Below are 16,675 nucleotides of genomic sequence, written 5' to 3'. Positions count from 1 at the left end.
TCCCACTCGATTTTCCCAGAGACCTTTCTTCTGTTCTTGGCCTTCCCCCTCCCTCGACTACTCTCATTCGTTGTTAGGAAGGCTCCTGTTTAGTTGCTTTTTCAATCCCCACTACCTTCACAGTTTTCTGCCCTGGGTTTTAATTGCTCCTTCCCTGCCCTAACATTGGTTCTTCTGTCTCCTTCTCGTCCTCCCCCACAGAGAGAATCACAGTAGTTCCTAGTCTGCTACCCTGCCACTCTGCGGTATTTACACCATCCTGCCTGAGCTATGGCTAGGACTTGTGGTTTGCCTCCCTGTAGTGTGTGTGCACCAATTTCATAACTCTCTTGCCTGGACAGCTCCCTTGCCTGTGCTGCCCTCTTGCTCCCCTTGCAGTGCCGCCCTCTTGCTCCCCCTTGCCGGTGCCGCCCTCTTGCTCCCCCTTGCCGGTGCCGCCCTCTTCCTCTCTTGCCTGTGCCCTCCCTCTTGCTCTCTTGCCTGTGCCGCCCTCTTGCTCCCATGCCTGTGCCGCCCTCTTGCTCCCATGCCTGTGCCGCCCTCTTGCTCCCATGCCTGTGCCGCCCTCTTGCTCCCATGCCTGTGCCGCCCTCTTGCTCCCATGCCAGTGCTGCCCTCTTGCTCCCTTGTCTCACTCTTGCTCCCTTGCCTCACTCTTGCTCCCTTGCCTGTGCAACACTCTTGCTTCCATACCTGGGTCTCTTATAATGCTCTGGAATTGAGCCACCCACCCTGTTAAAGCAACTTAAGGATGGCGGGTGGTCATCCATGTCAACGGTGTTGGAAAGTTCTAAAATGTTCAAGAGGGGGCTTCAGGCTCCAGTCATGAGAACATCGTTAAACATATCAAGGCTGTGGGTCTACGTCATGAGGCTGTGTTGAAAGCATCCTGCTGATCAGGGTCCATGACACCACAGGAGTCTAAGGGATTCTGCAACAGTTTGGTCAATGTCCAACTTTTCCAAGCATTTTACTCACTGTTGTGAGTCCTGCGACGGGGCAGACACTATTGAAGTGCCTTCAGAGCCTAGTCTAGTCTGTACTTCGTGTATTGGGGGTGGGGGGATAATTTTTTAAGGGTGCTCTGAATGCTTGGTGCATATGGGAATATAGAGAGTCACGCTAATACCTCATCTATTACGCAATCCAGGTTTCCATCTTTTGGAGAGGCTCTGCTATCTCCTTAACAGTATGCAGTAAAAATGTACATACAGAATTGTTATGATCAGGGTAGCCTCCCAAAAGATGGGGCAGTTAATAGAAAATGGTCTTTTGTAATGTGATTAATATTTATGTATTTATTTATTTTGCAAACGCGCGATCAGTGTTCTGACCCCCAAATTGAATGCAAGTTCAAGCCACGGTTTGTGGTCTTGAGGTTCTGAGGAGATCCTAAGTATATCTAGCTCGCCATTTGCATATTTGAAGTACTAGTTAAATACTACAGCGAGTCCAAAGTACGTCACCTACAAATTAATTGATTAATGTGCCCAGACAGCATGCATCATGCCATGGGGTCAATGAATCCCTGCAGTACTGCCAGAAAGCACAGGAGTTAGAGTAAAAAAGAGTTGGGCTTTCACAAACAGATGTCTGCTTCTCCTCCTCCCTTTGTATCAGTCTCTCCGGCCACCTCAGCCAATATTAGGGGAGATTTGGGAGCGAATAGGTGGCATTGGTGAGCCATACCTCCAACAGAAGATGGCCATGTCTCCGGAAGAAATCTACAATTTCACGTATGGTCGGTTGTGAGTTCACGGATACATTCTTTATAGATGATCAGCGAATGTGTAATTTATCACAAACTAGTGATAAGATTTGTTACTGGAAGGACTGCGGTGTTGATGTTCTGCTGTGATAACCAGTAAACAAGGACGTTCCTCTTCATGCATTTCCTGAAAGAGTTGGTAGCCCGAGCCCGGTCACTCCTCGCGACTTCGAAAAAGGTTGCTCTGTGTTCCTCCAGACCTATCTCTTTGAAATCATGACTGTAAGGGCTAACACTTAATCACTGCAGAGGCTACGATGCTCCTTTCAAAAACTGTAGATTGCAGTGAGAATAATCTTTTAGAGTCCCAAAGTGTCTTTGTGACGTGAACTTCTTTGACACCTAGTATAATATCATGGTTATATTTATTTAGAAATGAAGATTGCTTGATCCAGAGTGTAATATGCAGTGCCAGAGGGCTTGTTGACAAATCATGTAAGGCAAGTAGCTCTTACATGAGTCACTGTTGTTAGAACACTTTCCTTCTTCAAGATAACAAGCAGTGCCTTGGGCTGAGTTGTCAGTGAAAATAAGAAAGAACCATCTTTGATTCGATGTGCTAAGCAGGTGCAGCCAAGTGTGTGGAAAATGTGGCTGGTGTACTTGCGAAAGCTGCACGTTGCATCTTCTAGATGTTAGCCCTCTGGAGGTAACGCAGATCTTTGACTAATATTGTGTCTATTTCTCTCCTTTATTCTGTAACATTTTTGTTGTTCAAATCGTTATGTTTTTTCTAATGAAGAAGAAGAGCAGCAATAATAAAATATATTTTATACATTTTGCTTTTCTTTAGCTCTTATTATAATGCTAAGAACAAATTCCGTTTATCTTGTCGTTCTTGGTACTACGTGTGGCAGATATTTTATGTGCCTCCAAAATTTCAATACAGTTTGGAATTAACAGTGTTCAAATGTGGAGATTTGACGATGTAAGTGCCTAGTACAGATGTGTTTAGAGAACGCAGTGAGCATTTACTCCTGCGGTTTGCACTTCCAATTCACTTTCTTATTACAGAAAGGGATCTCGACGCTTGCTCGCCTCATGTTTTGCACCCCTCAGTTTAAAGTATGTTCCCTTGTTTGCACAGCAGTGTATTCCTATCTTGTAAATTAGAGAATGTTTGTGTGTCCTTGCATTTATTGGCAGCATGAGAGGGAAAAAAGTCCACCCGATAATTTGTTGCATCCTGCTGATGTGAAATATTTCTTTAGCAGTCCCATGGACTCTTCCATATTGGATCAGGAGCTGGGGGTGGGGAGGGAGGGGATTCCTAAGCATCATGATCATGGCCCCTTTTTTTAATACATTTATATTTACCTTTTTTGAGTTTTCTTACATAAATACATGCATCCTGATGTCGTTCTCAGTTGATTATATTAGCTAGGAGCATTCTGTGCCACCATTGGTCACTCAGAAAATAGCCTCAACCTGGATTTCATCATGCTGACTGCAGACCGTTGGTTGATGTGCTCCGTTGTCGGGCTTTGATGTTAAGCTTTCTTTTTAAACTTCATTTCTGTTAAATCCTTCAGCCTATTAGTTTTGCTTTCTGCCGCCAACTTTCCAAACATGGTCACATAATGTGGGTTGTATCTAGCTCCCCATCAGTTGTTTTCTAGTGGGTGTATTTCTCTCGTAAAAAAATGGGAGTCTCAATTAACCTGACTTGACATTTCCTTTATTAATACATGTTTCTTGATGTAGCTCTTTTTTTAATCCCTCTAATTATGGGCTATGGTACAGTAACCGGCATCTCTTCCCCTTACTGCCTTACCAGTCAAGGATTCTTTCTATCCTGACTATACCTCTATTTGAGATAAAGATGGTAATTTAGAACCTACAATTTGAGAAGTGCTGACCTTTGACTTAAAATCTCTAAAGGAGAGACGAAGAATCTTCTTTCTGCAGACCCACACATAGGAAGTGTCAAGCCCTCTAGTCTTTAGAAACATCCTCTTAAGCAGGCATGAGCTAATCTTTGTTCTACTTAAATTCATAGTCTTTTATTCCTTTCTTCATGTCCTCTGTGTCTTCTCTGTTTTTTATAGCATTGGACACAGTACAAACTGCATGGTTTCACCCTCGGTCTTTGACCGAGTTTCTCTTCCTGGTAACTTTTCAGTGACCAACTCCACAAAGCTGAAGTTGGTACAGAAGCAATCTTTACTTAGTTTTTTCTTTTTGGACAACCAAACATGTTACCGATCAACTACTTAGAACCAAAGTAAGTAAATGTAAGATATAAATAGGTGACTCCACCTAGAATCTCAAATGTTATTTGAGGCATGGCGAATGCAGAATGTCCTGGCTCCTCAGGAGATGCACCGCCTGAAGTAAATCTAATGTGGTTACCAATCAATTAATCAATCCGAGACTTATAAAGCGCGCTACTCACCCGTGAGGGTCTCAAGGCGCTGGGGGGGGGGGGAGGGGGACAGCTCCCAGTCAGTCGAAGAGCTAAGTCCTGAGGTCCTTCCTGAACGTGTGGAGAGGTTGCCTCAGGCTTGAGGCTGGCATAATGCACGTTAGATGACCCAATGATAAATGCCACAACGCTTATGTGGGGCGGAAAACGATATAAACCGCGAAAATTCTAACATAGCGTTTATGAGGGGGGGGGGGGGACAGCTCCCGGTCAGTCGAAGAGCCAAGTCCTGAGGTCCTTCCTGAACGTGTGGAGAGGTTGCCTCAGGCTTGAGGCTGGCATAATGCACGTTAGATGACCCAATGATAAATGCCACAACGCTTATGTGGGGCGTAAAACGATATAAACCGCGAAAATTCTAACATAGCGTTTATGAGGGTTATCTAAGAAAACCAAGTGTAACGTAGTTACAAGTGTCCTGTCCTAATTTGATTTTGAGAGCGTCTGATGTTGACTGGGAGCTCGTTCCAGGCTTTTGCTGCGATGTAGGAGAAAGCTCTCCCACCGGCTCTGCTTCTGCGGAGGACATCTGCCAGGGCGAGGTTGGCGGAGCGGTGGTTTTTCTTGGGTATGTGGAGATATACTCGGTCGTTGAGGTATTTGGGTCCAATGTTGTAGAGGGATTTGTAGGCGTGGGTCAGGAGTTTGAAGGTGACTCTCTTCTCGATGGGAGAGCCAGTGGAGGCTTTGTAGGGGTTGGGTCATATGTTCATGGCACGGTGCCCCCAGGACGAGCCTGGCTGCGGCGTTCTGGATGGTTTGGAGCTTGCGTAGGAGAGTCTTGTGGATTCCATTTGAAGGTCCTACTGAGGATGCGGAGGCAGTTGAAACTGGTGGAGGTGACTGCGTTGATCTGGCGGGACATGGAGAGGGAGGAGTCGAGGATGATGCCGAGGTGCCGTGCATGGTCAGTCAGGGTGAGCGGGCTCCCGAGGGCGGAGGGCCACCAGCTGTTGTCCCAGGCGGAGGCGCAGGGTCCGAGGATGAGGACCTCTCTTTTCTGGGTAGGCTCCAAGAATGCGCAAAATGGCTCAGTGGCCCACACCGTTGCCCTCATTAATTTCTAGACATACTTAATTATAACTAGGCCTGGGCAGTAAATTCCGCTCTGCTCGCGGAATTCTGGCAGTTCTGAGGAGAACGCGGAATAACAAAAAATTCCGCGATCTGCAGCGTAGCGGAATATTTTCCTTGTTCGCCCTTTCAAAATGCGTGTTTGCACGCACAGGAGCAACTTACCGGGATCCCTGCTTTCACTGACGAGTTTTCCTATCCGTTTGCTTCTGGCCGCACGATCCCGCGAGAGGGTGCGATCGCGAACACATAATTCGAACGCGCCATCGGACATCCACCTTCACGAACAGGAAACATGCATCGCGAGCGGGCGGGACAAGTGAAACAAGATAGACGTGACGGAATGGGCATGTTTACGAGATATTTCCCCATGAGCAAGCAAACAGCGTCCTCTAACAGGAAAAACGCATCGCGAACGGGCGGAACCCGTTTCGCCGAACTTTGCATAACGCGGCTACGCAAATTCCGCCCACCCCTAGTTATAACTACATTGCTCCTCCGCCATTGGTACTTAAAGAGACTGCAACAATTGAAGACTTACATCCACACTCCTCTTTGACTCGCACCTGTCCCTGCAACAGTTGCATTACCTTTGACTCTGCCTCACTGTCTGCTCTAGCAGGGGGACAAGCATAACCTAAGGAATGCAATGTAAACCCCAAACTCCCACTTAATACAAATGCATAGTACCTTCTTAGGTTGATTAGCTTCTGCAAAAAGTGAGGGCCTTCCGTTGAATAAGTGCTAAAGAATGTGAGTGATCACTGGATTTACTGTATGAATCACATGTGTGCTGCTTGGACAGCTTGAGTCTCTAGACCAGCTCGAACATCTCATGTCTCACCTGATACATTCATATGTAATGACGGGCGCTCCATCGTGGTCTCTTGTGTTTTTTTCATAATAAATTGAAAGGTACTCTTCTCAGCCATGCAATTACTCCTGCACCTTGTGGTGATCTCTTGTTCCTTATCCCCCCACCCACCACACCCCCCAAACGCCAGTACTACTTACGTCACTGTTCTGCCCTCTGCTTATCCTCTCATCAGAGTCTTCAAACATTTTAAGTTAACTTTATATAAGTAAAAAGGGAAAAATTGCACCTGGCCAGTGCTTTACTCTCAGAAGTTCCTAAAGCCTGCTCACAAGTACAGGTAAGCTGTGTATCTGTATCGGTCACTGGCTGTAGCATTGTTCTTTCAGCTGCATAGCACTCAGTCCACAAGTGGTCTATTCGTACGTGTTCTCTTAGTATCCACACACTGGACTCTATGATTCTGAATAGTGAGTCGCTCTACAATTTTCTCAGTGAGCATTAATGTCCAGAAATCCTTCTCACAAAGTAAAGCGCACTCTCCTATGATCGCAACTCCCAAGAGATCTGATCTTTATTGCTACGTGTACAGCAATGCACTGGGGAATTGAGTGGATTCCAAAGCCACTTCGACATGGTCATCATTTTCACACTCTGTTTGCATTGTGCAGCATTCCAGCGACACATTTTTATTCAGATTCCTCCAGTGACATCCTCCCTTCAGTTAAACTGTCAACTGAGCATCCTCAAAAGAGCTCCACAAGAGCATTGACACAAGGTGAGAAGTGAGTCTTCCAGATGTCCCTTCATGTCTGTTATAAGTGGGGGTCTCTAGTTGGCAGAGGTAGGTAAGTGGGATACACACTTTAGTTAACCCCATCTCACCTGCTCAGTAGCTTGTCATGAGCAGACAGGCTTATCCCAAAGGCAATGTGTAAAGTATTTGTACCAACACACACAGTAACACAGTGAAAACACCACAAAAGGACACCACACCAGTTAAGAAAAATAAAATATCTTTATCTAAACTCAACAAGACCAAAACGACAAAAAACCCAACATAATTAAAAATATGACTTTCAAAAAGGTTTCAAGAACTTGTACCATAGAAAACTATGGATGTGTGACTTTTACACAAAGTGGTTGTAGTTGCGTCAAAATTCACAAGGCAACAGAGATGCGTCAACTCCTGAGACCTTGGGGAGGCGATGCCACTGTCCTGCTGCATGCAGAGGAAGGGTTGTGTCGAATCCGGTCTGTATGGGGAGTGATTGGTCGATTCTTGGTGACGGTTCTGGTCTGCTGGTGATTGTCGGAAAAACTTGCCGCACAGGTGCGATGCGTGGAATGTACCTGTGCGGAAATCACCCGCGGACCGGAATCGTCTTGGAGGCGACGCATCACTTCCCTCAACAGACCGGACACGATGCATCGCTTCTCCTGTGTGCAGCAGAACTGTTGCATCTCCGCCCCATGCTCGCAGGAACTGACGCATCTCTTTGTGTTCTCAACGCTTCCCATCTCTGTGACTGTTTGGCCTTGTGAATTTTGTCACAACTATAGTTACTTTGAGAGAAATCATGCATCCATCGTTTTCAATGGACCAAGTTATTTGAAACATTTTTAAAGTCATATTCTTAATATTTGTATGTTGGATGTTTGTCGTTTTGGTCTTGTTGAGTTTAGCTAAAGATACTTTATTTTTCTAAACTGGTACGGGGTCCTTTTGTGGTGTTATCACTGTATTACTGTGTGTTTTGAGCACAAATACTTTACACATTGCCTTTGAGATAAGCCTGTCTGCTCGTGCCAAGCTATCAAGGGGGTGAGCAGGGGTTATCTAAAGTGTGTATCCCCTTAACCCTGACTAGAAGCAAGGGTCCCTATTTGGACAAAGGTACCTAGCTCTGCCAACTAGAGACACCTATTTCTAACAACGTCCTTTCTTGATGCTAAAAGAACCTGCAACTGGCTCCCGCAGCACCCATGCCTGATACTGCCTGTGCTGTTGTTTTTCACTGGCTACACACATTCAGAGATGTTTTGTTTGGCAGAGGGTCAGCCGACAGTAAGTAGCAGGGTAAAAACAGCAGCCCAGCCAGTATCACGCAGGAGTGCTTATGTTTTTTTTAGGGGGTCATTAGTTATTATAAGCTTATTCAGCCATTTACAAGTAAGAAAGCCGGGAACAGAGAACTGTGCGTAGGGACCAGGTTTTGGCCAAGCTTATCCAAACTTCTCCTTTTTAAACTTTTGTCGAAATGGCAAACCTTCAACAATTTGAGCTGTAGTTCTGCTTTGGTGTTTTCTAATGTTTAAATGTATTCCACCATTGTTCTGAAGTGAATTATGCAGTCCACCAGGCTTCATTTGAAGTGCTTTAGAAACTTGATTAAACTTCTAACACGTTTTACTCATTAAAATATTCCTTGTTTTCAAGATGCCTATGCTAAAATGGTTCATAGATAATTTACACTTGTTTGTTGTTCCAATATATTCTGACTCCACTCATTGTTGTGCACCTGCTCTGACTATTAAACAGACTAGCCATTGTCCTGTACCTAGTTACACACAGTCTAAAGACACAGGCCAAATTGTACTTGTTGACTTGTTGCGATTTCTTGTATGCATATTTACTCAATACCGCCCTTCAAGTATGCTCCATTGGCCAAAAACACGGCTACTATGGCTGTGATGGTCAGTTATGTTGGCATTTCGGTATGGTTTGGCATATGTTGAGATGTGTTTGGTCCTTCTTATATATTTTGTCTGCTCTAGACTCCTTTCCAATCATCTGGACTGGATACGAGTCGAACTACCCGGCATCATGGACTGGTGGACCGAGTGTATCGAGATCGAAACCGCCTTGGCTCCCCCCACAGACGCCCACTGTCAGTGGATAAGCATGGACGACAGATATCCTTTTTTAGTTTTTGTAAAGGAGTGCTATTATGAGAATCTTGTAAATTACCATTTACATAAACTAACTTCAGATATATTTTTGGTCTTGTGTGAATAGATTATATTAGAATGGGATGCTGTGCTACATCAGAAAAATGTTAATTATTTTCTACCACACATTAGTGCACCAGCTCTAAACTTTGTATAGGTGCTGACAGTATTAAAAAGTTGCTCTTTTTAGGTCTGTGGTTTGACAGTGCAGCTGTCTTCCATTTGTATTGCTAGCAAAATACATTTTGGGCTTTGAGTTTGCCTTTTTCAGCCATTGGCTTGAGCCTCTCAATCATGTCCTGGCTCAGCCCTGATGCTGTTGGTTGCTTAAGTGTATCCTTCTGCCCTTACTAAAGTGCCTGCATTGAAGTACATGAAGGGTTACTAGACAACTGTGTTCCTCTCTGTCCGCCTCTGCGAGCTCAGTCGTGTGTAACTTACTCTATCTAATGTGCCAGCACTGCATGTTTTAGCACAGTAAATCTAGAGTTGTTGGCTTTTGCAATGCTTGTTTTCTTCTCGCTGCTTTGGTCCTCATTTTAAATGTGACCACCTTCTTCATTTTTATCAGCCCAGCTGATATTTATTTTCTTTCAGATTAATAATTAAAGGCAAGCAACTGTGTTTTTCTGTTCCTTGCAGCTAAAATTAATAGTATTATATTAGAACAGCGGTTCCCAACTTGTGGTGGGGGGGCCCTGGGGTTCTGCAAAGCCTCCTCATGAGGGGGAGGGGGGTCCCCAAATTCCAATAACCATTCAGTGGGGGTCCTCAGGATCCAGTAATAATTAAGTGGGAGTCCCCAGAAGTCAAAAGGTTAAGAACCATAGCATTAGAACACTATGAGCAACGAATGGCCCTTCCATGGCACGCTGACTAGTAATAGAATTTTAGCATCATGTTTATTTCTTTACTTTACAGTTTCAGTTCTGAGACACTTATATTGCTTGATTTGTCTCTGGAGCAGGAAGGGGATCACAAATGTGTAAACTATTTTAACTAGGCTAACTATGCCTACACGGAAGAGCTTAGTTCAGATTTCGGTATGTTCATGCATAAAAACATTGCTTTTGTTAAAGTGCCCTTGTAATATCCACCTTGAGAATCTGTACTATGCCTGATCTTACACCTGACAGTTTTATTGAGGACTACTTGCTCTGCTTATTTGGTGCATTTATTAAATGCTGTTGCAATGTTTACTCAAGTTACTTAAGTAGACTACTGTAAAGTCAACGTACATAAAGTTGTTTGCCAACCTCACTTTTGAGAATTGAGTTAGTATACCCAGAAAATATTCTACTTATAGAAAATGTTCTGAAAAAGTTATGCCAGCTAAGCACCTCCTGTCCTACTAATGCTACATGCTCCTTGACAATTGCTTTTTAACGACTTGTTTTTAATTTGTGATAGAAATAATGTCATTTTGATTTATTTTTTTGTATCAACTGATAATTTAAAACTAGCTTGTATGTATTAGTTTCACTCTTGTCAGGCAATTTGTCTCGATCCCAAAATTCATTTTGGCCCAGACCATCTTTGAGAAGTGAGAGCTAATGCTTTGTTACATCCTTTATTGGACTTTCTGGCGTGGAGGCTATTTAATTGTCAAATATGTAATGCTCTCTGCATGTGGGATGAGGTGGAGTTCTCATGGCTACTCATTTTTCTTGAGAACGAGGGGCGGTCCCACTGTTTGGAATCCATAGTCCTGTAGTTAACCAGATAGGCATGTAACTCAGAGATATTAAGTCTAGGATTAATTGTGGAAATAGACTTCAAACTCCTAGTGGTGTTGTGTTTTTAGGTCTATTGAACTTGCCTATAGACAGTCTGTTGTTGATCGACCTCTTGCGGAGCATACCAAAAACTCCCAGCAGGCTTTGTGCGAGCACCATTGCTTATCATTGGTTGGCTTTATCGTCACTCTTCTTCTTAATCAGTGACTTTTCCTTCTCTTCCTGGGTTTGTCCCTGCCCTGAAACATAGCTTCTTTGCTAACCTTTTGATTGGATGACTTGTATACTTCCACTACTCTCATTCAGGGAACTTCTTTTTTCCTTTTCATTCATCCTTTCATGAGAGTACGTGTGATTTCTTGATCTTTCTCTCCTGATACCCCTGCCCCTCAAGTTCCCACCCCCTGCTCTCGGTGTTATTCCCCACCGACCCAGCTTATCTTTGAGAGTACAGCACCAGGTATGTTTTTGCCAGGGTATGACTAATGAGCATATTTTAAAAGTGTTTATTTTATCTCCTGTATTCCACATATTGCATAAAAGTACAGACCTTGACAAACAAAGGTTTTTATAGTGCAAAATATTCTAATTTAAAATATTTTGTATAATGTTAAAAAGAATATTAAACTTCAATACTTTCCCCTATACGTTCGTATGGGAACATCTCTCCCACGATGGCAGAAAGCTCCACATATTTGTGGAAAGTTTGCAGTTGTAAATTCAGTCTTGGAAGTTTTCACCCCGGAACAGGGGGAGGGGTGGCGACGTTGCTCTACACTTGGGAATAAATTTGCACCCCGGAATTGTGAATAGCTCAAAATTATAGATTTACACCTATATAAAGGAGTAGATTTGCTTATGAGTAAATTTACACTCGTAAATTTACATTTATGTATAGGCTTACAAGAATCTATGGTGAAATCTTGTGTTCCCATATTTTGTATCTGTGAAGGCTATGTTTGATTGCCTCCGTTGCAACTGAGGCACTCTTTGTTATATTTTTCATACAGCATGAAAAGCCTTTCTTCAAAGTATACTTCTTACTTTCCTAAGATCTGTCTTTGATTTTCTGCTTATTGCCACCATCATACTGATAACTCTTGGCATGATTGATAATCATTGTTGTAATCTTTCCATATTTATTGGCCTGTGGCATAAGCTACATCCATTCTCACTGTTCCTGTCCTCGAAAGAAGTCACTGGATTTTACTTTGCGTATTCTTCTTTCCCCTGATTTTGAAGAAGTGTTGTTCCCACTTGGGCACCACACAGCGCAGAGTGCTGCTCAAGACAACATTGTGTCCCATTGGGTGAGAGCAAATGAGAATGGAACTTCAATCAGCAGAGACTAGTTGCATAGAAGAAAGAAAGTGGAAATGAATGCTCTTGATTTTTAAACAACCTGTAATGAAAAGCTGATGCTGCAGCATGTTCGAGAACTGGGATTTATTTGAGAAAGAAAGCACCACCTACTAAAACTAGCAAAAGTTGAAGGGCGACAACTTTTTAAATTAACTATTTAGATTGGTGGAATAACTGGAGGTGAAAGCAATCCATAGAGTTTTCGAGAGGCTACATAGGAAGAGGCTACATAGGAGTAGCAACCAAAGTCCTGGCCTGTCCCTACAAAGAGTCCCTCGATGCGAATATCTGGTCATTTTGTAATTTAGAAATGTATACATGGCCCAAATAATTCTTTAACCATTAATCATGATTATGAGAAGCAATATGATGTAGGATGTTCTTTTTAAAGATTCATTTGATTTCCTTCAAAATTAGTTCATTGGTAAAAATTAATTTGCATCAGTTTGATCGTCAGGATCTTCCAGGCTTCGGTCATTTTCCTTAAATCAACATATCACGTCGATAGCTGTCCCTATGGTACTGTTTACCTGTCTCCTCCGCCGGATACCAGCTGGAGAAGGTGAGTACAGGTAGCTTATTTTTTTCTTTTGATGTGAATTTGAGATGCCTTTATGCATAACATTTTTATAACCAGTTGTGAAATGAGTTTTGCTTGTTGTGAGTTTGTGCTTTCTTTAGAGCGCTATTGATTGGCAAACACTTGTCAGGTGGTTCTTTCACAGTAGTATTGTCTTTTCTTGTTTTCTGTTGTATAGTTTACCCTACTAAGCCTTCCTTTAGAGCAGTCACGGCCGGCATAACTCGCTGGCGGGGGGGGGGGGGGAGTTTTAATTTAACTTTAAAACAATTAACTTAGCTTAGCCAGCTGGCCGGTCCGGTACGGCGTCTTACTGCTTCTCTGCTCCTGACAGGAAGCAGGCTGCCTCCCTCCCCTCCCCCAGCCATTGTGATTGGCTGGGACGCCGACCACACTGGTGTCGATGGGGAGGCCAATTTTCTCCATGTAGGCTGATGCAGACTGCAAATGACTGGTTTGGTCGGTCCTGGGGCCGACCAAACATTCAGCGCACTCAGAGTGGGCAAGCCACTCCTCCCCTGCACTAGAGTAGACCCGCACCGCCCAAACAACCAAACACTTCTACTTTCTCGCACTGCGAGAAGCAGAAACATAGAATTGTATTAATAATACCATTTTAAGTTTCTGCTTCTCACACTGCGAGAAACAGTTCAGCGACGCTCCTCCGCCCACATGGAGGAGCCGCACCTGCTTTAGAGAAGATCTTGTTGGAATCTTCCTGGTTACAGACACCGATTTTGAGCGCTCTATATTTTACATCTGATCAGGATGATCTTACAAACTCATTAACATAAGTAACTCTTGCACTATGACTGACTATTTGGTGTTTTCGTTTTATTCATGGGGATGTGTGCAGTGCACCTCAATGTTGATGTGCGGTTTTTAAGTGCACAGACTTTACTTCCAGCGTGTTGTCACTTTGCAATGGACTGGTTTATCAAAAGCCTTGCAGTGCTTCAGTCTGCTATGGCCAAGAAGTGAATTACACTCCATTTGACCTATTTTAAAATCCTCTTGGTCTTCGCACTTTGACGAGTCACTTATGTTTCTTTAATGGTTGGCACCTCTGCTTGATCTAGAGACTTTCCCTTGTGTTGCCCACCCCCACAGCCTTAAACTATGCACCGCCCTCTGAAAACAAGCTCACCGTCAAACCAGCTAATCTCAAAATAGCTACTGAAATAAAAGCGAAAAGCGATTCCAGAATAGCACTTCCCCAAAATAGCTACTCCTCTGAGTATCCGAAAAAGTGATGGATGAAATGCATGAATTAATCTCAGCTACTGGTAATTGCTCTGGGCCTCATCCCAGCCTGTTGATATTCTGCACACCCATGCCACTTCAGTTTGAACTCAGCCATATGCAAATCAATCTTGACCCTGCTCCAATAGGAGCAGTCCAGTGAGAACTGCCGGTCAGGTCCTCCCTGAACTGGGACACAAGCAACCCAGGACCGGCTTCGCCGTAGTTAGGGCTCATCAGCCAGTTACAGCGTGGTTCCATTGACAGTGTGCACGGGACCCACGTCTGCTCATACCACCCGTCCCACTTAAGGAAGTATAAATTATGCAAAAAAGTGATGGATGGAATACTTGAATTACTGCCAACCATTGGTAGTTACTCTGGGCCATATCCCAGTCCATTGTTATTTTGCAAACCATGTAACGTCAGTTTGGACTTTGCCACATGCAAGTCAACACCAGTATGAACAGCCCAGCCAAAACCGCCGGAACACATGCAGCCTAAGAGCGATTTTACCTTTTTGTTTTGGGCTCATCAGGTGTAGCTTCGTTCCAGTAGCTCAGTGTGCATGGGACCCAATTCTGGGCATACCCATCCCACTTAGAGAATTAGACTAAAGTATACAAAAAAGTGATGGAATAGTTGCAGATGTGGAAACATTCAAGGTAAGAGTCCTGTAAGCGCGGGTAGGCAGATAGTATACAGAACGTTTCACAGCTTTAGTATGGCAAATAATACTAAGATTGAGGTGGATGTGCTGCCTTCACTAGTAAGTTAATTTGTATGTGAATCTTTACATATTCAGTGTAGACTTAAGAAGGTAATTCATTGCAGCTCTCACAAGATTTCTCCAGCCTTTCCTCCTAAGCCTCCAAGAGGTGGCTGGTCAAGGGAGAGAAGACTTGGGGATGGTAGGTGCGACCAGCCAACAAATCCTCTATCCCTAGATAGAATATCATCCGTGTGGCTTTACCTTTATGAGTAACATCGCCAACAAGCAGACCATACGTCCTTCACAGCTTAAGAGAAGGCTGATGACCTATGAAGACCATCTATATGGCTTCAACACTTGGTGGTCCAGAGGGCTGAAACACTCATCAGCGAAGATTTATGATAGTTTCTCTGGTAAAGCCAAGCGCTTGATTTATGTAAATACCCCCACTTCCCCCAACCCCCATCTTTTCTGGTCAACTCCATTCCAAGGACTCACTTACAAATCAAGAAACACTAGGGTTCATGGCTCTGTAGGGAACGTTGTAATATTTCACAAGGGTTTCTCTAAGGTTTTTGCAGGGCATCCTTAACAAGTCAAAGCATCTTAGTCTGTCTTGGTAGCCCCATTGTGGCAGCCCAACCATATTTTTCGTATTGTGCCTTTCTAGACTGTGGGCCATGATCCTGCCTGTAGCTCAGGAAGGTTCTCCGACGTAACCCCCTTCACACAATTGCTGTTTTAATGCCTTAATTGTGAGCCAGAAGCAAAAAGCCACAACACCATGTATGGAGACGGCAAAGCAGACTTACAAGTGACCAGGGAGCTTGCTACTGGGTAGCAATGGAGGAGCTGGTGGTTTTATTTTTACTATTCTCCACTTGACATACATACAAGTAACACCCAACCCTTTCTTGTTCATATATTATAATGCTGGCACATGTACTCCAGTTGATTTCGATAAAAGCTATTTTGAAATAAATGTATGGTCTGCATCAACTTGTCTGAGAACAATTTAGGTGCCCCACAAAGCAACTTTAAGACAGTTGGAGAACCATACGCATTTGTTTCTTCCCTATGTTTGTACGCTGGGTTCAGTGGCATACTATCAGCAGAGAGACTTTTTGAGCATCTTTTGCTTTTAGTTGGACTATCTTTACAGATGCTTCCTAAATGGTCCTCCTTTTTTGATGCATGGACATTCTCTCCTTCGGGGGAATTGAATACTTGTCTTCTGTGATATGTGATGGTTCCCTTGATCTGCAGTGCAGAGAAATACCGACAAAGACACATGCTTTTTGCAAGCTCCGCTCTTGACAACTACCTTTGAGTTACCTGCGCTTTGGACTTAGAGCTACACAATAGAGTTGCTTGATCGATGCTGGCAGCCACAAACTTCGGATTTGTGTCCTGCATCCTAAGGTTCCCACATGACGCTACTTCAGCCAGTTGCATATAAGCGTAAAACCCAATTATTTACCTTTTTTGTTTGCTTTTAACTCTGTACATTCTCAAAAAGCTTCTTTCGTCTCGCATATTTTCATTTCAGCCCGAATACCTTGTCAATGGTTATTAAATGCGGGATCCATTGGCCCAGTGCCAGGAAAACATATGGCATGATTGCTGTTGTGACTCTGAGTCTCCTTAATGTTTCACTTTGGCATGCTTTTAGTATCATCCAATTAATGGCATCGTGCTTCATAGGAAATATTATTATATTCATATTTGTACCACAAACTGTCCAATGAGCTGGCTTCCTTTATCCATGGAATTCTTGAAGATGTCTCAAGTTTTGTTATTGTTTGAGTCCCTAAAGTACCTCTGCACCCCATACTGTTTAATCAGAGATGTTCACAAAACGCTGTCGTGGAAGAGGGCAGCATTGTGAGGAACCTCTGGCACGATCTTGGTGGGCTTTTGATTTACAGAGGGTCAGGAGAAGCTTACCACCATGATGAAGCTCAGAACATCTGACCATTGCCTACCTTACATTGCTTCAAGGGAAGGGGG

The 16,675-nt window shown here is 43.7% G+C and overlaps 1 protein-coding gene across 3 annotated transcripts in view; it reads left to right on the top strand.

Moving 5' to 3' along the window:
- The window catches only part of CRTC1 (CREB regulated transcription coactivator 1), a 214,808-nt gene that overhangs the window by 104,579 nt on the left and 93,554 nt on the right, over positions 1 to 16,675 (top strand). For all 3 annotated transcript variants that reach the window (XM_078669877.1, XM_078669876.1, XM_078669878.1), the window contains exons 3-4: positions 8,860 to 8,997; positions 12,632 to 12,693. In XM_078669877.1, the coding sequence (XP_078526003.1) occupies positions 8,860 to 8,997; positions 12,632 to 12,693 (200 nt within the window). The remainder of the gene's footprint in view (positions 1 to 8,859; positions 8,998 to 12,631; positions 12,694 to 16,675) is intronic.

The sequence above is a fragment of the Lissotriton helveticus genome, chromosome 12 (genome assembly GCF_964261635.1).
Source record: "Lissotriton helveticus chromosome 12, aLisHel1.1, whole genome shotgun sequence".
Taxonomy (NCBI): Eukaryota; Metazoa; Chordata; class Amphibia; order Caudata; family Salamandridae; genus Lissotriton; species Lissotriton helveticus.
The sequence above is the reverse complement of the archived record's forward strand: the minus strand, read 5'-3'. Positions and strand labels throughout refer to the sequence as shown.